Below are 25422 nucleotides of genomic sequence, written 5' to 3' on the forward strand. Positions count from 1 at the left end.
AGTGAAGTCGCTCAGTCGTGTCCGACTCTTAGTGACTCCATGGACTGCAGCCCACCAGGCTCCTCCGTCCATGGGATTTTCCAGGCAAGAGTACTGGAGTGGGGTGCCATCGCCTTCTCCAAAGATTGTTAAAGCATGTGTCCTGTAATTATTATTGATTTTATGTTTCTATCTATAAAATGGTACTTTTCTTTGTAATTCATTTTAAACAGAAAAATTTGATATTATGATGAAATAAAATGGAGACACATACATTTTACCTTAATGTCAATTACAAGTAACACATTGACATGATTTGGGTGACTGATAAAACCATCTTTACATGTCTTTACCTATGATTGTTATACCTTAGATTGTAAGCTCATATAGGCAAGGGACCTAGTTATATGTATGTATATATACTCTGCTGTCTTTCAGAAAGCATTTCTTTTTAAATTTTTAACTGTTTCATTGTGGTAAAATTGAAATCCAATAAAGTGTATGTATAATTTTAGAAGTTTTGAAATTTGTATACACCCCTGAAACCATCACCATAATTGAAATACTGATCATGTCTTATCACCCCCTCCTTTCTGACCCTTGAAGTTCTCTCCCTTTCCAGGAAACCACTGATTTGCTTTCTTTTGTTATATATTAGTTTATATTTTCTAAAGTTTTAAATAAATGAGATCATTCAGTATGTGCTTTTTCCCTCAATGTCCTTTCAGTCAGCAAAACTGTTTTGAGATCACCTGTATTGTTGCATGTATCAATAGTTCTTTCCACTTTATTTCTGAGTATTCTCCCACTGTATGGCTATACCTCAATTTTTTTTTAGTCCTTTCACCCACTGATGAACTTTAAGTTGTTGCCAGTCTGGGGCTGTTACAGGTAAACCTGTTATGAACACTTAGGTACACGTATGGTTAGATGGATATGCGTTTTGTATGGGTATATCCTTTCACTTCATTATTCTAGGTAGAATAAATACCTAGAACTGGACCAGTTAGATCTTAGACAGGCATAGATTTAACTTTTAAAGGAAGGTGCCAAACTGTTTTCCAAAGTGGTTGTATTTTATATTCCCCTCAGTGGTATCAGAGAGTTCCATTTTTTCACATTGTCATCACCTCTCAATGTAGTCAGTCTTTTAAATGATAGCCCTTCTAATACGTATATAGTGATAATCTCATTAGGATTTTAATTTGAATTTCCCTAATGACTAAAGATGTTGGGTATCTTTTCATGTGCTTATTTGCCACTTATATATCTTATTTGGTGAAGTATCTATTCAAATGCCTTACTCATTTTTTTTTTTCAATTGGGTTGCTTGTTTTCTTATTGTTAACACACCCAGAGTTCTTTATATGTTCTGGATATAAGCTCTTTATCAAATACATGATTTGCAAAAATATATGCTATTTTCTCCCAGCCTGTAGCGTGTCTTTCCATTCTCCTCCTGGCATCTTTCAAAACGCAGAAATTTTTAATTTTAATAAAGTCTAACTTACCAATGTTTTCTTTTATGGATCATGCATCTTGTGTCATATCTAATAAATCTTTTCTTCAGCTAAGGGTACAAAGATTTTCTCTAGTATTTTCATCTACAAGGTTTATAATTTTAGGTTTAATGTTTAGGCTTCTGATCCATTTTAAGTTGACCCATTTCACATCCATATGATGTGAGATATGGATTTAAGGTTTTTGTATATGGATATCTAATTATTAAAGCACTATTTGTTGAAAATACCCCCTTTGTCTACTGAAATACTATTTCATATTATATGCTATTGTAAATGGTATGTTTTTTAAAATATTATTGTAAATGGCATGGAATTAGAAATTTAAATTTTCAATTATTTTGTTGTTTGTATAAATACAATTAAATTTTGTATATTGATCTTGTATCCCATAATTGTGTTAAACTCACTTATCATTTCTTCTTACCTTTCTGTCTGTGTCATTGGATAGTCTACGTAGACGATCATATTGCCCACTGATAAAGACAATTTTACTTCTTCCTTTCCACTCTTGATGCCTTTTTTGCCTTGCCTTATTGCACTGGCTAGAATCTCTAGTGCAATATTGAATAGTGAGAGAAACATCATTTTCATGTTGCTGATGTTAGGTAGAAAGCATCTGGTCTTTCACCATGAAGTATGATGTTGGTTGTTGGTTGGTTGGTTGCTTAGTCATGGATGACTCTTTTGTGGCCCCACAGACTGTAGCCCACCAGGCTCCTCTGTCCCTGGGATTTCCAGGGTAAGGATACTGGAGTGGGTTGCCATTTTTGTCTCCCAGGAATCTTCCCACCCAGGGACTGAACCCGCATCTCCTACATTGTAGGCAGACTTTTTACTGCTGAGCCCCTGGGGACCCCAAATGTGATATGCTGCTAGCTCCAGATTTTTCTTGGATAATCTTCTTCAGGTTAAGAAAGTTCCCTTTTTGTCTTTGGTTGCTGAGAATTTTCATCAAAAGTAGGTATTCAGCTTTGTCAGTGGATTTTCTGCAGTTATTGAAACTATCACATTTTTCTAGTTCATATATATGATGAATTATATTGATTAATTTTAAACTATGAGACCATGTTTTAAACTTTAAACTATAAACTTTCTTTCATTCCCTCACTTGATCAACCTGACTTGATCATGATGTATATATGATATAGTTATTTTGGTGGTTGCTTTAGGTTTTATAGTATATACCTTTAACTTACCACAGTCTATCCTTAAATGACATACCACTTCATCTATACTATGAAAACTTTACAAAAGTATTCTTTTATTACTCCCTTCCCACTCTTACACTATTATCCTCTATTCTATTTATTCATATGTTATAAACCCTACAATACTTATTTGTGTAACCAGTCAACTATATTTTTAAGACAGTTAAATAATAAGAAAAGAATCTTATATATTTACTCACTTAGTTATAATTTATAGTTCTCATCCTTCTTTTCTATAGATCCATATTTTCATCTGGTATTGATTTTTCTTCTACCTAAAAGACTTTCTTTACACTTTTTGTAATACAGATCTGCTGGTGATTAATTCTTGCAACTTTTGTATGTCTGAAAACATCTATTTCACCTTAAAAAAAAAACAACATTGTGAGTGGCCAAGCAATAGGTTGGCCATACAAAAGGTTGGCATACTTTTTTCTTTTTAGTATTTTAAAGATGTCATTCCACTGTCTCCTGACTTGCATATTCCTCAAAAGAAATATACTATCATCCATATCTTTCTTTGAATAATGTGTCTTTTCCTCTGGGTGCTTTTCAGATTTTCTGTTTATCACTGTTTTCAGACAATTTGATTGGATTTATTATATGCCTTGTAGTTGTCATTATGTTTCTTGTGCTTGGAGTTTGTTGAAATTTCTTGATCTGTGGGTTAATAGTTTTTATTAAATTTGAAAATATTTTAGCCATTATTTCTTCAGATATTTTTTTCTGTCTCCCCCTCTTTTGTCCTTTGGGAACTCTAATAACACATATATTAGGACACAAATTTGCTTCACAGCTCACTTGCTGATATTCTTTTGTTTTATTTCTATTTTTTTTTTTCTCTTTATATTTCCATTTTGGATAGTATCCATTGCTTTGTCTTCAAGTTCACTGATTTTTTTCTCCTGAAATGTCTAATTTTCTTTGAATTCCATCCAGTGTATTTTCTTCTCAGACATTGTAGTCTTCCTCATTAGAAGTACTTTCAAAGTATCCTTTGTGTCTCTACTTACCTTTTTAATACAGCAAATATCATTGTGATATCTAGTTTAATACCTTTGTGAATTCTAACATCTGTGTCAAGTTCAATTATTCAGTTTTCCTCCTCATTATGGGCTTTATTATTTGACTTTTTGCATGTCTGGTAATCTTTCAATTTTACCTTTTTAGTATCTGAATGTTTTTATATTTCTATAAATGATTCTGTTTCGTTCTGGGACACAGTTACATTGTTTTGAAATAATTTGATCTTTTGAGTATCACTGTTAAGATTTATTCAGCGGAACCAAAGCAGCATTTAGTCTAGAGCTAGTTATTCTCCACTGCTGAGACAAGATCCATCTGAGAACACCACTCAGTGCCCTGCGGATTAGGAGGCTCTATAGTCTGGCTGCTGAGGACAGCTGCACTTTCTGGCCCTGTGTGGCCAGTCCCCTCCAGTCTTCTCAGGTGGTTCTTTTCCAACCTCAAGGAGTTTCCTCATACACATGGTCCAATCAGTACTTGCAGAATACTTCTCAGGGGGACTATCCATAGACTGTCTGTGCAGCACTCTATCTGATACTCGATACTGGAAACGATAACTGTCTTGGTTTCCTCAGATTCTTAGCACCATCTCCTTAGCTCAAAGAATCCACCCAGTTCCAGCTCAGTTTACCCTCCTTGTACTGTGGCCTGGAAACCCTCTCAAGGCAGTAGAATGGGGCCATGGTAGGGCTCATTTTATTTTTACCCCTTGCTCAAGGATCACCATCATTTGTTGCTGACTCTTAGTGTCTTGGAAACTATTATTTATATATTTTAAATAAATCTATTATTTTATATATTATAAAATATAAAACTATTATTTTATATATATATACACACACATATATGTTTTTAGTTGTTCTGGGCAGTAGGGTAAACAAGGTGCATATAACTCCATCATTACCTAAAGTAAATCCTGAGAAAGCATTTTAAGTGGCCTCCATGTCTACTTAATCTACACATTCTATTCAAAGAACAACTTAATGTAGGAACCTGTGTTTCTTGAGTGCCTTCTATATGCGAGACACTCTGCTAAGTATATTCATACACAGTTCATTCAAATGGCATGTTTACTGAGCAGCTGTTATGTGTCACGGACTGTTCTAGGCAGTGAAAAATACATCATGGTACAAAACAGGTTTTAGAAATTTCTTTCCCTAGGATGTTTATCTTCTACTGGAGAAAAAGAATTTTAAAAATTAATGATTTAGTTATATAGCATATTAAAGGATAATAATTGCTATCAAAAAAAATGAAGAGCAGGTTAAGGGGATTCAGGAATGCTGCAGTAGAAATGAATGATTACAGCTTTAAGTAGAATGATCAGTGTAAGCCACTCTGAGAAGGTACAACGTTCAAGCAGACTGGAAGGAGGTAAGGGAACAAGCCCTAGGGATGTCTGGAGGAAGAGCATCACACTGAGGAAGCAGCCAATTTAAAGGCCCTAAGGGAGAAGTATATCCCTAGTGTTTTCAAGAAATCATAGAGAGATTGGTATTGCTAGAGCAAAGGGAGTAAGGGGGAGAGTAATGGGAGCTGAGGTCAGAATGGTACCTAGATTGCATAGGGTCTTATAGTTCAGTGTAAAGACTGTGTGGCTTTTACTCTGTGTGAAGAGAGGAGCCGTTAGAAGGTAGTAAATAGAGAAGGCTCATGATTTCATATTTTCTATTTTAAAAGGATCTCTCTGCCTGCTCCCTTGAGCAGGAAATGTAGGATTATAGCAGGAAAACCAATTAGGAGACTACACAGTAACTCAGATTAGAGAAGAGGGTAGTTTAGACCAGGATGGGAACAGTGGAAATAGAGAACACTTGGATTTTGACGTATTTCAGAAGTGGAACTGACTGCATTTCCTAGCATATTCAACATGGGGTGTAAAAAAAGTAAAAGTCAAGGGTTTTGGCCTGAGAATTACCAAGATGAGGGTTGCCCTCCCTCCCTATCCTAAAGGATTTTGTACACTCACTAATCCGAAAAAGATATTTTAATATGATTTCCAGATTTCTGATCCATCTCTATTTATTTTCTGGATGTGTTTGGAGCTTCCCCCTTCTCCATTTCTTGTTCTGTTACCGTTTGAATTTAAATTTTGTTATTTTATTTTTATTATTTTTTGGAACAATGTTTTGGTGCATTCTCTTTGTATCCTTATTGAAAAAAAAAAAAAAAGTAATAATAATGTAGACTGGGAAGTTCCCTTTATATTTATGTTATAGTAAATATTTTATTACTCACATAAACATGTACCCCAGGGCAAAAAAAAAAAAAAAAAAAGAATTACCAAGATGAGAAAGACAGTGAATGCTGTGAATTTGGGGAAAGATGATGAGGAATTCATTATTGGAGATACTGAGTTTGAGATGTCTATTAGACACCCAAGTGGCAATATTAAAATAGGAAGTTGGATATATGAGTCTGGAGCTAATGGGAAGGGTACAGACTGGTAGGTTAAATAAGATGAGTAAAAACTGAGCTGAATTTAACAATGTGGAGATCTTTGGTGAATTTTACAAGAGCATTTTTAGTGAAACAGTGGGGACAAAAGCCTGACTGGGAGGAGAGAAATTGAAAATAGAGTTTAAACAACTTTTTCATGCAGTTTTGCTACAGAGATGTAAGAGGGAATTGGAGCAATAACCAGAAGGGAGGGTAGAGTGAAGAGAGGATATTTTAAGAGGGGGGAAATAGCTGTTTGAATGTTCGAATACTGATGGAAGTAATCCAGTAGAAAGGAAAGAACTCTGATAATATAGGAGAGAGAAGGAAGAATTGTTAGAACTACGCTGTAGGATAAATGAAAGGGGAATGGCCCTCGTCTTTAAGAGGAAGTATTGGCTTTAGATAAGTGTATGGCTAATTCATCCATGATAATAGATAGGAAACAGAGTGTGCACATGCAGATGCTGCTAGGAATATAAGTGTGATGGTGAGAGTTTGTGGAAGTTCTCATCTGATTGCTACAATTTTGACAGTAAAGTAAGAAGCAAGGTCATCAGCTGAAAGTAAGGATAAAGAAGGAAGTGTTAGAATTTTGAAAAGAGTGAAGTTGGTGCAAAACAATGAGGTAGGAGACGGGGAGAATAAATGGGGAAGGGAAATGAAAAAACAACTGCCAAACATAAAGAATCCGCTGTGGTTCATGGTCACGTTTTTTTTTTTGATGTGTATCTTTTATGTTTTTTGGTTTTTTGGCCGCGAGGCATGTGGGACCTTAGCTTCCCAACCAGGGATTGAACGTGTACACCCTGCATTGGAAGGCAGAGTCTAAACTACTGGACCACCAGGGAAGTCTCCATGGTCATGAATTTAAAGCAAAGCCAGTCAGGATGCCCGTATGTTTCTCCAACCACATTCAGCTGCACAGATGTAGTCTTGGAGCAGGGGAGAGCTGGGTTTAACAAATATGAAAATGCAAGAGAGGGACGACACAGCAGAGGGTGTGCACCAGGGAGTAGTTAAGATGGTTAGCTACAGGGCCTGGCTGGGCAAGTAGGGAAGATAAACATGAAGGAGAAGCACCAGTGACAGAGTAAGAAGATCAGCAGATTGTAGACCAGTAAGACTGAAGACTGTGTGGATCACAAGAAACTGTGGAAAGTTCTGAAAGAGATGGGAATACCAGACCACCTGACCTGCCTCTTGAGAAACCTGTATGCAGGTTAGGAAGCAACAGTTAGAACTGAAATGGAACAGACAGGTTCCAAATAGGAAAAGGAGTACGTCAAGGCTGTACATTGTCACCCTGCTTATTTAACTTCTATGCAGAGTACATCATGGGAAACGCTGGGCTGGATGAAGCACAAGCTGGAATCAAGATTGCCAGGAGAAATATCAATAACCTCAGATATGCAGATGACACCACCCTTATGGCAGAAAGTGAAGAAGAACTAAAGAGCCTCTTGATAAAGTGAAAGTGGAGAGTGAAAAAGTTGGCTTAAAGCTCAACATTCAGAAAACGAAGATCATGGCATCTGGTTCCATCACTTCATGGCAAATAGATGGGGAAACAGTGGAAACAGTGTCAGACTATTTTGGGGGGCTCCAAAATCACTGCAGATGGTGACTGCAGCCATAAAATGAAAAGATGCTTACTCCTTGGAAGGAAAGTTACAACCAACCTAGACAGCATATTAAAAAGCAGAGACATTACTTTGTCAACAAAGGTCTGTCTAGTCAAGGCTATGGTTTTTCCAGTAGTCATGTATGGATGTGAGAGTTGGTCTATAAAGAAAGCTGAGTGCCGAAGAATTGATGCTTTTGAACTGTGGTGTTGGAGAAGACTCTGAGAGTCCCTTGGACTGCAAGGAGATCCAACCAGTCCATTCTAAAGGAGATCAGTCCTGGTTGTTCATTGGAAGGACTGATGTTGAAGCTGAAACTCCAGTACTTTGGCCACCTGATGTGAAGAGCTGACTCATTTGAAAAGACCCTGATGTTGGGAAAGATTGAAGGCAGGAGGAGAAAGAGATGACAGAGGATGAGATGACTGGATGGCATCACTGTCTCAATGGATGTGAGTTTGGGTAAATTCCGGGAGTTGGTGATGGACACAGAGGCCTGTTGTGTTCAGTTCATGGGGTCACAAAGAGTCAGACACGACGGAGCAACTGAACTGAACTGAAGATTTAAGAATGGTTTGCATCAAAGTCCTTACTAGAAGAGGTGAACTGTGAGAAGTGGGGCTGTTGGAGAGTAGTTCAGTGTTGCAGTTATTGGTAAAGACAAGGACTGAGAGCCGGGCTACTTAATGAGGAGGCCAAAGACTGATATCAGTTTGCAAACTATACATTACTGAGCTGCAAGGAGATAAGTTCAGAAATGGAAGGAAATGTGTAGAAACACTGTGCCATCCAAGCCTATGATCAGTGGACTTGTATTCAGAATGTCTTTGGTTTTTTAAAATCTCATTTGTCTATTCATTTGTTATTGTATTTTACAAAAGTAATGATGTGCAACAGATTGGCTATAAACAATAACAAAAAATCTGGTCCTGTCTCACAGCTAAAGCACTGCTCTAGTGTACATGACTGACATCTGAATGTCAGAGGAGAGGGAGGGCAAGACCATCAGAGTTGGAAGGACCAGCTCCTTGAATATTGAAGTCTATCATAGCCTTCCCAGACAGGAGCCACTTGAGTCCGCCACTCCCCGAGACACCAGTTTCATTGTTTGCTGTGTGACCAGTAGAACTCATAACACAGTGTGAATGGTGCCCTTACATTGCTCAAGAAGGTGGCCATTGTTATCTCCATTTACAGACAAGACAACAAACTCAGGGAAGTGAAATAATTGCCCAAGTCACACAGCTGGTAAAGGAAGGAACCAGTGTTTAAACTCAGGTCTGCCTGTCATGGGCTTCCCTGGTGGCTCAGCTGGTAAAGAATCCACCTGCAATGCAGGGGGCATGGGTTCAATCCCTGGTCAGGAAGATCCCTGGAGAAGGAAATGGCAATCCACTCCAGTATTCTTGCCTGGGAAATCCCATGGACAGAGGAGCCTGGCAGGGTACAGTCCACGGGGTTGTAAGCTCTCCAATAGGCCTGGGCAAGTACAACGATTTAGCGACTAAACCACCAGCACTACCTCCGCCACCACATCTGTCGTGTCAAAACTGGACTCTGTCCATACTCCTCTCCCTCTCTGTTATTTGCTCACAGTTACAGGGACAGCTAGCCATACACTTCATGAAAAGTGGGGGGAAGTGCCTTTAGGGCAATGCCTTTAGGGAAGGTGTCGTGGTCCATGTGGCCAAGCTGAGCATTTCCATTTCTTTTAGAATTGCGACTCTTTATCTCTCCTGTACCAACCCACAACCCATTACTGTTTAGATCCCCATCTCTCTGGTTGGTCTTTGTCAAACTGAGGGGCTGAAGCACCTCGGGAATCCAATATCCAATCTCACCACAGCATTTCCTGCAGTTTCTGTTCTGGTACGTTAGTCATTACACATATATTAGAAGGATCTTCTAAATGATGGTTCATGAATGGTAAGATGAATAATTTTAATCCTTTTCTTTTTTTCCCCAAAATTTATGTAATGGAGATGTTACTTTTATATTTTAAATTGTCTTGTTCATGTGGAAACTCTCAAAGACACTCAAGTCTCTGATGAGGGCTCACTCTCCCACTGAGCCTAAGTTCCAGCTGTACTCGGAAGCCTCAGTGTTTCTAGAAAAGGTGATATTTGTTGCTTCCCATTCTCCCCAGGTGTGTGGGGTCTTTGAGGAATCAATCTAGAAATGAAACAGCATTAATATCTTAAGGGTTTCCTGGTTTCCTCCATTTCTCAGCTCTCCAATAGGCCTGGGCAAGTACAACACTACAGTGAATTTATAAAGCTCATCCGTATGTCACAGGACCTGTGAACGAAGAGGCTATCTGCTTCTTCTGGAAAACCCTCCGTGGCGCTCTGAGTCTGTATGCTGACATAACTCACAGGGCGCAGCATCTGACATACAGGTTTATGTAGCCAACGCTGCCTCTGTGAAGCGTGGCTTGTGGCACACAGCAGGGCCTGCCACATAGTAGGTACTCACTAAGGATGAGCCAAATGAGTGAATGAATAACTGATGTTCAGTCTGTACAGGTATTTTATGGTGATGTGGTTAATCTTTCTACCTTAAAAAAGTTACCAGCATAGAAGTATATTAATGTATTAATATTTGAAAAGAATGTTAGGACTTACTAAAATAAGACTTATTTCTATATCCAAACAAGGAAAGATCTAGAAGAAATAAAGAACCCACCAAGATAAGCAAATATAACTTGCCAGAGTAGGCTATGCTCACGCAGTTTAGTTTTAAATAATAATCAAAATAGATAATAGGAGCAGAATTTCACTTTGAAAAGTAATACTGCAAATCACAGTTGATGAGGTGGGAAGAGGAGTCATTAAATACTTTAATATGATAAAATGCTAATCATCACAGTTATTAATTGAGAGTAACAACATCTCTGGTTGGCATCATAAGAATAACTAGAATTTTCAAATACATGTTATTAATTATTATTGTTATTACGTGAGGTTTAAAACCTCTTCTTCTTTTAGAGACTAAATGTCCTAAAAGGTGAATTTTAAAATATGCCTGAAAACTGAGAACTCCCAAAGGAAACTTGGTATTCTTTTCTTCCATCTTGCCAAAGTATTCATCAATAAGAAATGCAGTTGATATGCCAAGCACCAAGTTTCACATCATTTATTTTATATTTTATATTTACTTACTTATTTTGGCTGTGCGGGGTCTTCGTTTTTGTGTGGGCTTCCTCTGGTTGCAGCAAGCAGGGCTACCTTAGTTGCAGTTCCCAGGCTTCTCATTTCAGTGGCTTCTCTTGATGCAAACCACGGGCTCTAGGCTTGCAAGCTTCAGTAGTTGTGGTATATGGGCTTAGTTGCCCCACAGCTTGTGGGATCTTCCTGGACCAGGGATCGAATCTGTGTCCTATGCCTTGCAAGGAGGATGTTTAACCATGTAAATAATTTATTTTGTATAAGTTTGTATTCCAGTATATGGGGAGCACTTTGATTTCATTATGTACTTTCATTGATGTTAAGAGTCTGGACTCATTCTAATGATGCCGGTCAAGATATGATATTTTTCCCTAGTATGTCTACACAAGCCTATAAGAACTAGCAAAAACCTAACTATTGTATTTGAATAGAGAATTCTTCCTCTCCTAGATTTGAAGACTAAATAAAATATGGAACAGACAGTTACATCCCTAGTTTTTGTTTTTTATTATGCCTTTTGAAATAATTTGTATATACTTTTTAAGTAATTTCAAGTGCCACAAAAATAATGTTAATAGCTCAAAATCAAAAGTTTAAAAAAAAAACCCTAAGTATAATTTTTAAAATCTTTTTCTTCTCAAGCGTTTTACGATGGGATAATGAGACAGATGTCTCTCAACTGGAAGGACATTTTGACATTGTTATGTGTGCTGACTGGTAAGTACATAAAAATCATAAAACTCCTGTTAGAATAAAAAATAGCTTTGCTGGAGTAATTGGGCTGTGCTGCTCTGCTGACGGTGAAGCAGAGTCAACAAATGAGGCACAAAGCCGCCTTAACCTCCACAAATTAATATTCATCTCCATGTGACAGTTATAAGGTAGTCTTCTATCACACAGTAACTTCTACCACATTATTTCCCAAAGATTGATTTTGAGAAGCATTTCCATTTTCTGGAATTGCCTCTGTTTCATGCTTGACGTATCAGTAAATGGACGACTTAGGCAAATTGCAAATAATTATGGCTCAGGGAGGAATAGTCTGGAGAAAAAGGAGTTTATCAACACAAACAGCTCAATTAGCTTACTTCTTAGGAGAGATCTGACTACTGATATAAGGGAATATATAGATGTGTATGTGTGTGCACACATATACACTTCAGCATATAAACATATCTGTAGAATATCTTTAGGGAAATAGCTTTTCTTAAAGTGTATATTTGCTATCTAGTATTTCCAGTGTCTTCAATTATGATATTTAATTATACTTAAAACAAGAATTATAAAATTCCATTTTATTGTTATGCAAATAATAATAGTAAAATCTCTGTCAGATGCTTGCCTTTTAAAAATAATTTACATGAGATATTTTGTCTTCCCTTTTAGCCCAATCTACTTATTGTTAATGAAAGTCTCATCCCTAAGTTACAGGATAAATATGTATCAAACCTTAATAATGATTTCAACTAATCTTATGTATTTTCTGCCTGTGTTGAATAATTATTTCAGCATATGAGAAACATGACAATTCACAATATTTCCTGTTAAGAGTAAGATCTTATTTGTAGTTTTCTAAAGATTTTTAAAATGACACTATGAATTTGAAAACACAAGTTCTGATTCTAAAGGAGTTCTCTTCTATTGATAAACCCAAACACAAGATCCATAACCTAGAGAAGATTTTCCTTATGTGAGAGTTGAATGAATGGAATGTAATCTCCAGGATATTTTGATTTAAAATTATTATTATTTAATAAGATTTTTAGTGGGTAAACTTTCTGCCTAAGTCCCTGAAATTAAACTTGTTTTCTGTTTTCTCCAGAAAAACACTTCTCAGTGAAAATTAAATATTTTCTTCCATTCTTAGTTGAGTTTTTCATGGCCATTTTAGTCTCTCTGCACCCAATTTCAGAAAGCCTTTTTCCAGAAAAAGGGAGAGCCAGATTTCTGACTAATCATTGATATTGTGTCTCAATACTACAGCCCTCATCTAATCAAAAATAAGGAGCTAAAACCTCACCATATGATTTGAGCAAGTAATTTAGTAAATGCCTTTCCTCACCAAATATGAGAAAGGATCCTCCAGGTTTCATTGCACAGATGAAGATAATGCTGGCAGGATTAGATCAGATTAAGTATGAAAGTCAGATCAGAGAGCAGCGGAGAGAGGGAAGGAGGGCAGGATCTTCTTGGAGATTTAGACAAGGGTCGCCCACTGATGGGCTCTGATTATGTGGGGAAAGTCAGGTCTAGCCAAGAGATTTCAAGTTAAATGTGTCCTTTGCACAAATATCAAAACAGCCTGGCTTTGTCATACCTTGTGTTATGACACTCACACCACATCATCCCATTTGTACCAGAGAGACAAGCAGAGGAAGTAAGATTCAAGCTCTTTTCTGATTAATGTTCTCAGGTTAAAAATAGCCACACAACATGTTTGAAGAATAGTCTTTTTTTCCCCTAGCCAACAACAGGATCCTGTATAACCAACATACATAATACATATTCAGTTAAGGCTTTCATTCCAAATACATAACATAATATATGATGTAATACGTACATACATACACACACATACCATATACATATACACACAGCTAGTAACTATTGAGAATTTATGTATTCAGATGAACCAAATACACCAAGTTTCATTTTATAAATGGTTTTTTTCTATGCATGAATTGTTTTTTTTTCCCTCCTGGTGTCGTCAGTGCTGGAATGTCAGGCTGTTTATAATTTCCCATTTGTAAATGTGAAACATTAAGCTGCTCTCACTGCGATGCTGATATTGTTTCCAAGAGAAATGCTTTGGAAGTGGTCTGTCTTCATACTCACAGAGATGGGTACACTGTTTAGAAACTTAAAAAGTACAGTAATGCTCATAATATACATGTTGTGCCTATAGCAGGGAAGCCCAGGACTCCAGGAGTTCTTTATGTCTTGTAGGGTTGATGTTTCTCTGTCAGAGTTATTACACAGATGCTGCTTCTAGGGACAGGCAGGCAGGCAGACCAGGCTGCCTTTTTTTTTTTTTTTTTGAAGAATGTCACAGGAGGAAAAGAAAGCTCTCTTTAGTCACTACCTCTAAGATGAAACCTGAAATAGTCGGTGCCAGAAATAGGTGCCACACATAAATAGATGACGTTAAGTCTCACACCATCCTCGAGTCATTGTCAGTCAATGAGATCTGGATTAGGCCACAGGAATATGAAGCAAGAGTTGGAGTTCAAATATTAGGTACATGGATTAAATTCTTACTGAAGCACTTCCAGCAAGGGTGGCATTGTCTGATTCCCTGAATAGCTAACCAGTGGTACCGCTTGATCCCATTTACATGAAAACAAGCTCTATTCACAAACCTATTCCAAACCCACATTGTGGTTCAAGTAAAATGCACATGATTACGAGTGGTGATATGTTTATGTTCTTAAATCATTCATATATTCATATATTTACATTCAAACATTCATAAACCTGTAGGCAATGGGGGGAATAACTTATTTCCCAGAAGAGACAGTCTCTTAGTTCACATCTAAATTTAGTAGCTCAACTAGATTATAAAATAAAGAGGCACACTGAACGCTAGTCATTATTTCACCATTCAGCATTTTTGACAATGAAATATAGTTTCATGGTTCAACAGTTCCTAAGTAACTTGTAAAATGTCAACTTTGAAATAAACAGAAAAAAAAAAAATCAAGGTAACGGCCATACCACAAAAGGATGCTGTTGACAAACATCAAAATATTAGAATATTTAACCGCAGGTGTAGAAAAAAAAAAAAACCCTCCTATTAAGTTCCTTGGTTGACTTGTTTAATGTTGAATTTAATATAAGTTCCTTTCTGCTGGAATGCAGTCCACCCCTGTCCTTGCTGAGTTTAGAATAGCGAGTGATTGTTAATTTTAAACCTGCCTTTCCAGACTTCTGTTAAATCACAGTGATCTGAGAGTCTGGTAGCAAGATGTTTTTTTTATCCAATGAACAATTTCACTCAGTGTTTGATGGCTTTCCAGTTTATTGTAGCTCTGCAAAAATAAAAATGATTCTGTAAATTTGAAGGAAAAAAAAAAGGTCCATACATGTGGATTCTCTAAAGGCTTGCAGAGCAAGTCTAAAATGCCACCCTTAGCTGGATGCATGGAGCTCGGTCTGTAGGATGGTGAACCACATCTGCCTGCCTGCAGCCTGAGACTTTGGGAAGAAATGCCAGAAGGTTCATCACCTCACTTGCTCTCTCAGCATTTTCACACCAGCTGTATACAGTGGATTGTTTCTATGTTCTATCCTTTTTAGTTTAAATGATGACAAGTTTGGGTTTTGTGAAGAAAAATTGTTTTTCTCAAAATAGGCTCTAGGATTTCTTTGTTTTCTTCCAGATGCTCTGATCATAGATAGTTCTAAATCACAACTCATAGACCTTTCCACCTGAGAAGATCTTTAGCCCTCTCACCTCACACCTGAGGAAATTCAGTCCTGGAGAAGATGGACAGATTGTCAGAGATCTGGCACCGAAGGGGTGGCGCCACACGAGATTAGAATATGGCTGCCCCAGCGGTCAGTTGCTAAAGACTGAGAGAGAGGCTATTCGGTCGGCTGAAAGTTAAATCGAAAACAGTGAATTGGAGCACATTTCACCTTGAAAATTACACAGAGGTCTTCTTCTCTGAGAATGCTGACAGAAATGTCTCCTTGTTCTCTGTACTAATTGATTTCCCTATGCCGGGAGATGAAGCTGCTCTGTGCTGTGTAGAAAACCCTGACTGATTCGAAGGGAGGCAATGAAAATGGCCTGGTACCTTCCCTTTGTCGCATAATCTATGATTCAGATCAATGGAACAAAGCAAGCGTTGATTCCACAAGTGAATTATATAGAGGGATCTGTGTGTGTGTGTGTGTGTGTGTGTGTGTGTGTGTGTGTGTTTAATGGCCAAACTAGACTGATTGTCAATGTATTTTGATCAGTAACTGAAGGGAGAGTATCTCCATCCCAATCACTGACCCACTCAACCTTTTTTTAATAGATCCACTTAAGCTACTGCTGTTCTCTGAGCCCATTAGGACTTATTTAAGGGGTGAATTTTCAGGAGATTATATATCACTCCCACTAAAGCACATTGAAATTGCTCATAGGTTGTATCCTACAAAGTGTTATAAATTCTGCACCAGAGCTAACTAGAAAGGTGAGCTTGCTTAGAATAAAGACCTATTAGAGAACTATAAGAATTACTTTTGGGAAATTTGACTTGGAGTGATGGAGTAGACAGAATCAGCTTTCAAATAACTGTGTTTTGAATGTGTGCTGTGTGTTAAGCTGCGTTTTCTAGCGAGCTGTGATGTTAATATCTTTTTCACCATTGCCAATAGTAAATAGAAATAGTATTTTATAAGACTATGTTTTTTTATTGAAGTATAGTTAATTTACAATGTTTTCTTAGTTTCAAGTACACAGCAAAGTGATTCAGATATCTGGCAGGCTACAGTCCATAGGGGTGCACAGAGTCCAACATGACTGAAGCAACGAAGCCGCATGTGTATATATATGCATTCTTTTTTCAGATTCTTTTCCATTATAGTTTATTACAGCCCTCGCTGGTGACTAAGATGGTAAAGAATCTGCCTGCAATGCAGGAGACCTGTGTTCAATCCCTGAGTCAGGAAGATCCCCTGGAGAAGGGAATGGCTACCCACTCCAGTATTCTTGCCTGGAGAATTCTGTGGACAGAGGAGCCTGGCAGGCTGTCTTCACGGGGCTCGCAAAGAGTCAGACACTACTGAGCAGCTAACACTTTCCCTCTTTCATAGGTTATTACAAGATATAGAGTATAATTCCCTGTGTGACACATTAAGTCCTTGTTGTTCACCTACGTTATATATAGTAATATGTATATATTAATCCCAAACTCCTAATTTATCTCCCCTTCCCCATATAAGGTTATGTTTTCAGCTCAGCTTTTAAGTTGTTAATTATTTATCTCTAACAGTCTTACCAACTCTTAGGATGCACATGTATAAACTGGGAATGGTCTTGCTTAGTGCTATGTATCCCAACTAGCCAGGCCTCCTGTGGACTCAAGTAACTGATAGAGGTATTTAAATAGAATGCTTAATTATTCACATTTAAGGTAGTATTGTTGTTGCTTCCCTGGGCTCAGTGGCAAAGAATATACCTGCCAAGCAGGAGACACGGGTTCAATCCCTGGGTCAGGAAAATCCCCTTGAGAAGGAAATGGCAACCCACTCCAGTATTCTTAACTAGGAAATCTCATGGACAGTGGAGTCTGGTGGGCTACAGTCCCTGGGGTTGCAAAAGAGTTGGACACAGCTTAGTGACTAAACAACAATAGCAGCAAGACAGTATTACCTCACTAAAGAATAAGGTATAAAGTCCTGAAGAGAACATTTCAAAACACTTAAATACAATTCGATTCCTTTCTTTCTGGTCCTTACTGGTTATAAACCACTAATTAATATGACTAAAAGACAAACTTCTGTAGCATTCAAATTAGATGCATTTTGTGCTCTAAGATTTAAATGCATAGTTTTCTGGAACAGTAAGAAATTTTCCCATATAATAATCAGGTTATCCTGACTGATACATAGGTTTGCATTCTATAGATGATTTCTGGTTTACCTTAAGAGCATTCTTTTTCCATTGCTCAAAGCAGCATTTTATAGAAGAAACTTCCACTAAGCATGTCATGGTGAATCCCAAGTTCTGTCTTCTTGGAAATATTTCATAAGCCGCTCTCCCCACTCATCTTAAGTGAGAGAATTAGGAGAGAACCTGGTCTGGTGAAACATCCTGCCTAAATGCTGATTCCTCTGCAGCAAGACCAGTGAAGGAGTATGTACAACCAGTTTTAGAGACATTAAAACTCACCCTACGTAAGCCCCCCCATTTCAAAGACTGTGTTGATCTGCTAGTAAAGTGAAAAGTGAAAGTGATAGTCTCTCAGTCATGTCTGACGCTTTGCAACCCCATGGACTGTAGCCTGCCAGGCTCCTCTGTCCATGGAATTTTCCAGGCAAAGATACTGGAGTGGCTTGCCATTCCCTTCTCCAGGGGATCTTCCCAAACCAGGGATTGAACCCAGGTCTCCCACATTGCAGGAGGATTCTATACTGTCTGAGCCACCACAGAAAACCAAAATATGAAGATAGAGGTACTAGGGATTGAACCCAGGATCTCATGCATGCTAAGCCTGTTCTCAACCACTGAGCCATACCCCCAGGCCTGCCAGTAAGGGAGTAAGTGAACTGTTCGCTGAGCACCTTCTCTGTGTGTAAGCTGGACCAGAGATAGTGATACAGAAATGAATAGAGACTGGAAGCTCCTTGAGGATGGGAATTTTGTCTTATTCACAGCTTATCTCCATGGCCTGAAGCAGCTCCTAGTATATAGCAAGTTATCGACAAATATTGAATCCAGAGTTGCCATGGTCTTTGGGACATATTGCCTAACCCTGGTCTTTGTTTATTCCTAACTCACTGGTTGGAACTAACCTTTAGGGACTGGTGCTGTTGCTAGTCACTAAAAACCATCCCTACCTGAGGTCTTTTCTGTGGTCAGTGTGTAATAGGGCCAGTGGTTTGATTTTGAAGGATGGCCTCGCAGCACCTCCGATGGGCAGAGGACCGTGTTTGCAGAGACAAGTGTTGGGAGAGCTTCATCTCCACCAGATGACTCCCTCAAACAGCAGCTTAGAAAACTACCCATTGCACACTAGCACATGGTCCAGTCGTGTGTGAATTGTGGCCCATCACGTGTTGATGGCTTGGCTTTGATTGGATAACCCTGCCACAGTATCTTTTGTATTATTTGTATTCTAGTGAGATACTTGAATGGAAGGAAGCAATTTCTGTCTTTTAGTGTTGAGTAAACATATGTAATTAGCCTTGATCTCCACTAATATCATTAGACTTGAAAACCCAGTTTAATCTGGATTCTGCTCTCTTCTCAATGTCAGCCTGTTTCTGGACCAGTACAGAGCCAGCCTTGTTGATGCAATAAAGAGATTACTCCAGCCCAGGGTAAGTATGTTTCTATTTTCTCCTGAACACTGGCTTCAGAATAATTAGTCTGTGCACAAAGATGGAAAGAGTAATGGAATGGCAGGATTAATGTCATGTAATACTTTAATACTTATTATGTCCAACTTCAATTGAGTCTTCTGATCTATCAGATTCTTTCCTAATCATAACTAGGGAACTTCTTACCCTTGGCCTTCTGATAAGGAACACAGTGGGTAGTAAAATAAATGAAACTGCTTCAAAGATAGTGTGAGATTATTTTTATCAAAGAATTTCTTGAGTCTTTTCCTTTGATAACAATATCTTCATATTAAAGTAGAGTATGATATTGAAAGTTTTCTGTTGACTTCTGTCATTTTAAATCCCTTCAATGGTAACCTTTGTCATTGGGTATTTATTTATTGCAAAAGAATATTTTTTCTCTTTTTATTTCTGTTTCTATTAAAGAAAGGGACTTCAGATGAATCTATCTATTAAAAGTTCTTTGCTTTAAAAGGAAACCATTATTTACATATTATAAACATTAGGTCACAATGAAGCCAAGCATGGCATAAAATATTGTGCACATTTTTACATTTATATATCCATTTATGCCTGTGAGTAAATTACAGAGTTTGTATCCACTCTTATTTTGCTGGGCTGTTATACTAAGCTAGGAGGTCCTGCAGCCTAAACGGAGAGTTAATATACATCCATTTAAAGAAAGAAAACAAGTTTAAAGCTCATACATTAAAAAAAAAAATCTTATAAGTATGTAAGACTCTTGCTGTGCCATAGGAATTTAGAATAGGTTAACAGTGTTAATGTAGCCTAAGACAGAAACTCAACATTTATCTGAGAAAAGACTATAGTGTGTGTGTGTGTATGTGTGAAGTATTTTCTAAAGTTTCGTCTTTTCTTTTAAAAAAGAAGGTTTGCTCCCATCTTCTGACCTCAGTGAGACTTACCAGCTAACACCTTTCAGTCTTTCTCTTATATCTTTTCTACATTGAAGATTCCCAGAGCAATTTGATAATCATCCTTTGCCCTACACTGTGCTTTTTATTTTGTTATCTCTATATAGCTCACAAACTTTAACTAGGCCTCTCAGAGGAGTAACCACAGCTTTGTAAGTGGTAATCAATTAAATTAAATTGGCGTCTCAATTCCCCCTGTGAGGTGGGGAGCAGCTCTAGAGGCAAGGAAGGGGCACACTCCAAGCCGTTGATGACAGCTGTTGTGGTTGAGTGAGCAGCCCAAGTTGAGGGCAGAAGAAGGAATTGGGGGCCTCTTCATCTCCCCGTTAGCCTTGGGTGATTCTCATGAGCATTTGCAAGATCAGGATTTTCAGAAAGGACCCCAAGATTCTTGGATATAAGGCTTCTGGGAACATCCATCATGCAAAAACACAATGCTTTCAAAGACTCCTGGATCTCACAATGCACAGTACTTCACTCATCACCAATGCCTCCTTCAGAGCCTATTTGTGACAAATAATCCATTTTGCTGGTTCCAAATAGGAAAAGGAGTACGTCAAGGCTGTATATTGTCACCCTGCTTATTTAACTTCTATGCAGAGTACATCATGGGAAACGCTGGGCTGGATGAAGCACAAGCTGGAATCAAGATTGCCAGGAGAAATATCAATAACCTCAGATATGCAGACGACACCACCCTTATGGCAGAAAGTGAAGAACTAAAGGGCCTCTTGATGAAAGTGAAAGGGGAGAGTGAAAAAGTTGGCTTAAAGCTCAACATTCAGAAAACGAAGATCATGGCATCTGTACCCATCACTTCATGACAAATAAATGGGGAAACAGTGGCTGACTTTATTTTTCTGGGCTCCAAAATCACTGCAGATGGTGATTGCAGCCATGAAAGTAGAAGACGCTTACTCCTTGGAAGGAAAGTTATGACCAACGTAGACAGCATTTTAAAAAGCAGAGACATTACTTTGTCAACAAAGGTCTGTCTAGTCAAGGCTATGTTTTTTCCAGTGGTCATGTATGGATGTGAGAGTTGGACTATAAAGAAAGCTAAAAGTGAAAGTGAGGTCACTCAGTCGTGTTCGACCCTTTGTGACCCCGTGGACTGTAGCCCACTAGGCTCCTCCATCCATGGTATTCTCCAGCAAGAGTACTGGAGTGGGTTGCCATTTCCTTCTGACCCAGGGATCGAACCCAGGTCTCCCATATTCCAGGAAGATGCTTTAACCTCTGAGCCACCAGGGAATTGATGCTTTTGAACTGTGGTTTTTGAGAAGACTCTTGAGAGTCCCTTGGACTGCAGGGAGATTCAACCAGTCCATCCTAAAGGAAATCAGTCCTGGGTGTTCATTGGAAGGACTGATGTTGAAGCTGAAACACAAATATTTTGGCCACCTGATGTGAAGAGCTGATTCATTTGAAAAGATCCTGATGTTGGGAAAGATTGAGGGCAGGAGGAGAAGGAGAGGACAGAGGATGAGATGGTTAGATGGCATCACCAACTCAATGGACATGAGTTTGGGTGGACGCCGGAAGTTGGTGATGGACAGGGAGGCCTGGTGTGCTGCGGTTCATGGGGTCACAAAGAGTCGGACACGAAAGAGCGACTGAACTGAACTGAACTGAACTCCGTTTTGTAGCAGATTTGCCTGGTTTACGTAGAAAGTGAAAGTGAAGTCGCTCAGTCGTGTCCAGTTGTTTGCAACCCCATGGACTGTAGCCTACCAGGCTTCTCCATCTATGGAATTTTCCAAGCAAGAGTACTGGAGTGGGTTGCCATTTCCTTTTCCAGAGAATCTTCCTGACCCAGGGATCAAACCCAGGTCTCCCGCATTGCAGGCAGACGCTTTCCCATCTGAGCCACCAGGGAAGCTCTGCCAAAGAAGGAATTACATAGTTTACATAGGAGTCATACGTTTACATAGGATCTATTATAAATCATTCACATGATTTATTGTAAATCATTCACGTGATTAACAATAGAAAACTGCCCAAGCTATGAATAGACCTAAATGGAGGTTGAACTGGAGCATCTAGTGGCTCTCCTGTACCCTCTATTAAATTCTGAATGATGCTCCTCCTTGTCTGAAGTATGGCTCCACGCAGCAGCCTCCTCAGAGGACAGCAGCACTCCTGCTGAAGCAGATGCTCACCGTTAACTGGGAGGATAAGACCCAGCCCTAGAGTGGATGGTGCTTACTTATGCTCTGTGTAGAGCTGGGGAAGCCGAATCAAAGGGGGCCTGCCTGCATCATGGGCTTCCCAAGTGGCTCAGTGGTAAAGAATCCGCTTGCCAGTGCAGGAGACATGGGTTTGATCCCTGGCCCACGAAGATCCTACATGCCATAGAGAAACTAAGTCCACATGCCACAACTATTGAGCCTGTGCTCTAGAGCCTGGGAGCTGCAGGTACTGAAGCCTGGGCATGCTAGAACCCATGCTCTGCAACAGAAGAAGCCACCACAATGAGAAACCAGTGCATTGCAACTGGAGAGCAGCCCCCAATCTCTGCAACTAGAGAAAAACCCACGCAGCAACGAAGACCCAGCACAGCCCAAAACATAAATAAGTAAACAAATAAATATTCTTAAACATCTAAATTAAAACAAAAACAAAGGGGCCCACATCAAAATGCAGCATAAGAAATGAAAGGAGGGGCCCTTACTTAGGCCCCTCCTGTCCTGCAACACTGCTTGGACTGACAAGTTTCCAGCCTAAGAGGTCAGGAGTCCACCATAAGGAGTCCGCCAGTCATGGACGGTACATGGACATACTGAAGTTCCCACCCAGGAATCTCACTCCACTGAGAGATCTGGGGCGGCAGGCCCTTTGCACTCCTGGGAACCTTACCCAGATGGACCCAGAAAGGGCTACAAGGACTCAGCAGGGAACCGCAGCAGCTCTGTCTCCCATGCCAGGGGCCTGGAAGGGTGCTGAGAACATGGGGGCACCTGGAGAAAAACTGTTTTTCTCCTTGCCTCTCAGGGCTGCTGTCCTACTTCCAAAGGACGTCCCCCGCCCCTCGCTGAGTGTTTGTGTCGTGGACATCACAGTCCAAGACCAAGATAACATTAAAGGCTTTATCCCATGACAATTAGAGCTGCTTTTAATGGTTTCTGGAGCCTAGTCCACTCCTCCATGGTTTTGTGGCCCAGAGGCTGAAGGTCCTGTAAGAGGCCCACAGAGAAACAAATTGGGCAGCTGTACTGGTGGGTCCTGAGCTCTTAGTAATTCAAGGGCTCAGCAGACTCAGTGGAGATGAAACAAGTCCTCAGGGTGCTCAGCCAAAGCTGCACTTTGGCCAAACACTTTGAATTCATAGGTGGGCCCCAGTTTCCAAGGGTAAAGTATCAATAGATAGACCCAGAAATGTCTGTGTACAAAACCCAAGTTGTTCTTACTATTGAGCCACTTACTAGATTCATCTCTCAGAGCCTCAGTTTCTCATCTGTAAAATGAGGAGGAAACAAGTCAATGTATTGGAAGCTTTAGCACATAACTGACTCTGAATGAGTATGTGTTCAGTCTTGTTGCCTTGAAGAACTAGAGGGACTTCCCAGCCATGATGGGTATAGAATACACAGGGCTGTTTTCAAAAACTATCCTCAGAGAAATGCTTGGCAGAACAGGAAAATTTTTTTTTTCTTGAACTTGGACGTGGATGATGTCTATACATAACTAGGCCTGCCGCATCTCCCTGCACCCATGTCCTACTTGCCTGCTGCAGGCTCTGCAGAAGGTCCGGAGGATTGTCTACCTGCATGAAGATGACACTTTTTACTACAGGCACCCCCATCAAGTGAGGGGAGAGAAATTCCTACTAGACAGCCAGGATGAAATCATTGTAACATGGAGATTCAAGTGTCAACCTGTGTGAAGAAATGGATTCTCCCATTATTGGGGAGTGTGATTCCTTGAGTTCTAGCTAAGGCAAATCTGCTGTCTGGAGTCAAAGGATCAGAAGCAAAGAAAGTAGGTGGAGGGGAGGAGTTTCCCTGCTTTTCAGTTTTTATAATGGGGGTCATAAATGAGGGGGTAAGAGAGAGCTTAGCCACCAGAATGGGTTCCTGGCTTGACCCAGGAGCAGTATCAAATCACAGAGCTAAGCCTGGATCCTTGGGCAGACAGGCACCTATGCCTGGAAAGTCATTACAGGAAGCCCCAAATGTCAGCAAGAAATGATCATTGCTTGCTCCAGATGGAAACTTTCTTCTGTTTACTGGTTGAGAGAACCTGTAAAAACATCTGACCCCTGCCAGAATGCTACAGGAACTCTCTAGCAGACTTAAAAGATGACAAGAAAAGATTTTAAAAAGAAATGACAGTGTTAGACGATCCGTCATGTCCGATTCTTTGCAACTCCATGGACTCCTCTGTCCATGGAATTCTCCAGGCAAGAATACTGGAGTGACCTGCCATTCCCTTCTCCAGGGGATCTCCTCAACCCAGGGATCAAACCCAGGTCTCCTGCATAATAGGTGGATTCTTTAGTATCTCAGCCACCAGGGAATCAGCAAATGTTACTCATTCCAAGAAGCAACAAGTATCTTTCCTCCCCTATCTCTTTCCCTCTGGTGAGAGGCTTCTTGTCGCTGTTGAGTCATAGCTGAGCCCCTATTACTGTGTTCCTTAAAGACCATCAGCCATGTCTGATATCACAGCACCCAGATGTAATTTAAAATACAGCCACAGCAGCCTACAAGTTGAACTTGGGTCCAGAAGTGACAACAAACAAGTGACACCTACTGATATTGCTGTGAAATGGCTTTGAGGGCAGGGAGGGAAGCCAAGCCAGTTGGACAGTGTGAATTTACTCAGGACCATGAGGAGATGGATGGGGATGCAGTATGGACAGGTCTCCAGCTTATCATCACTGCTCACCATTGTCAAGAATTCAAAAATATCCTCTGAAACTCATTTAACCTTCTTTAGAAGCTGGCCCTAAGTAACTGCCAAATTCCTAGAGTCCCGACTACATGACTGACTTCATTTACGTGAAGTAAATCATGAACTCTCATTTTAGAAAAGCAGTTTCTTTTTTTTTTTTGTTTCCTATTCTGGGTGTTAGTTACGACATATGGGATCTTTTAGCTGTCGCCTACGGGATCTAGTTCCCTGACCAGGGACTGAACCTGGGCCCTCTGCATTGGGAACACAGAGTCCACTGGACCACCAGGGAAGTCCTAAGCAGTTTCTTTTTACTGACATATTTTACCATCTTTTTTTTTTTTTTTTTTTTATCTAGCATCTCTGCAACCATCTGTATAAACCTCTGTTTTTGCTTATCTCAGGGAAGTGCCTTGTGAGTGTGGGTTCAATGGCATGAACTGAGATGGTGCTGTAAGACCTTTGGGTTCCTGTCTGTTTGCTGGGTCAGAGGCCCAACAAAGCTTCCCCTGTCTTTGATGAGAAGCTGTGTTCAGCCAAACCTGGCTCTTCCAGTTGTAGGAGCAAAG

General features: G+C 39.6%; 1 protein-coding gene across 1 annotated transcript in view; it reads left to right on the plus strand.

Annotated features, from left to right (window-relative positions):
- CAMKMT (calmodulin-lysine N-methyltransferase) overlaps nucleotides 1–25422 on the plus strand; it is a 420005-nt gene that overhangs the window by 381604 nt on the left and 12979 nt on the right. Inside the window, exons 8-9 of the mRNA XM_052649043.1 lie at nucleotides 11610–11684; nucleotides 18938–19001. Of these exons, the coding sequence (XP_052505003.1) occupies nucleotides 11610–11684; nucleotides 18938–19001 (139 nt within the window). The remainder of the gene's footprint in view (nucleotides 1–11609; nucleotides 11685–18937; nucleotides 19002–25422) is intronic.

The sequence above is a fragment of the Budorcas taxicolor genome, chromosome 11, assembly GCF_023091745.1.
Source record: "Budorcas taxicolor isolate Tak-1 chromosome 11, Takin1.1, whole genome shotgun sequence".
NCBI classification, from domain to species: domain Eukaryota; kingdom Metazoa; phylum Chordata; class Mammalia; order Artiodactyla; family Bovidae; genus Budorcas; species Budorcas taxicolor.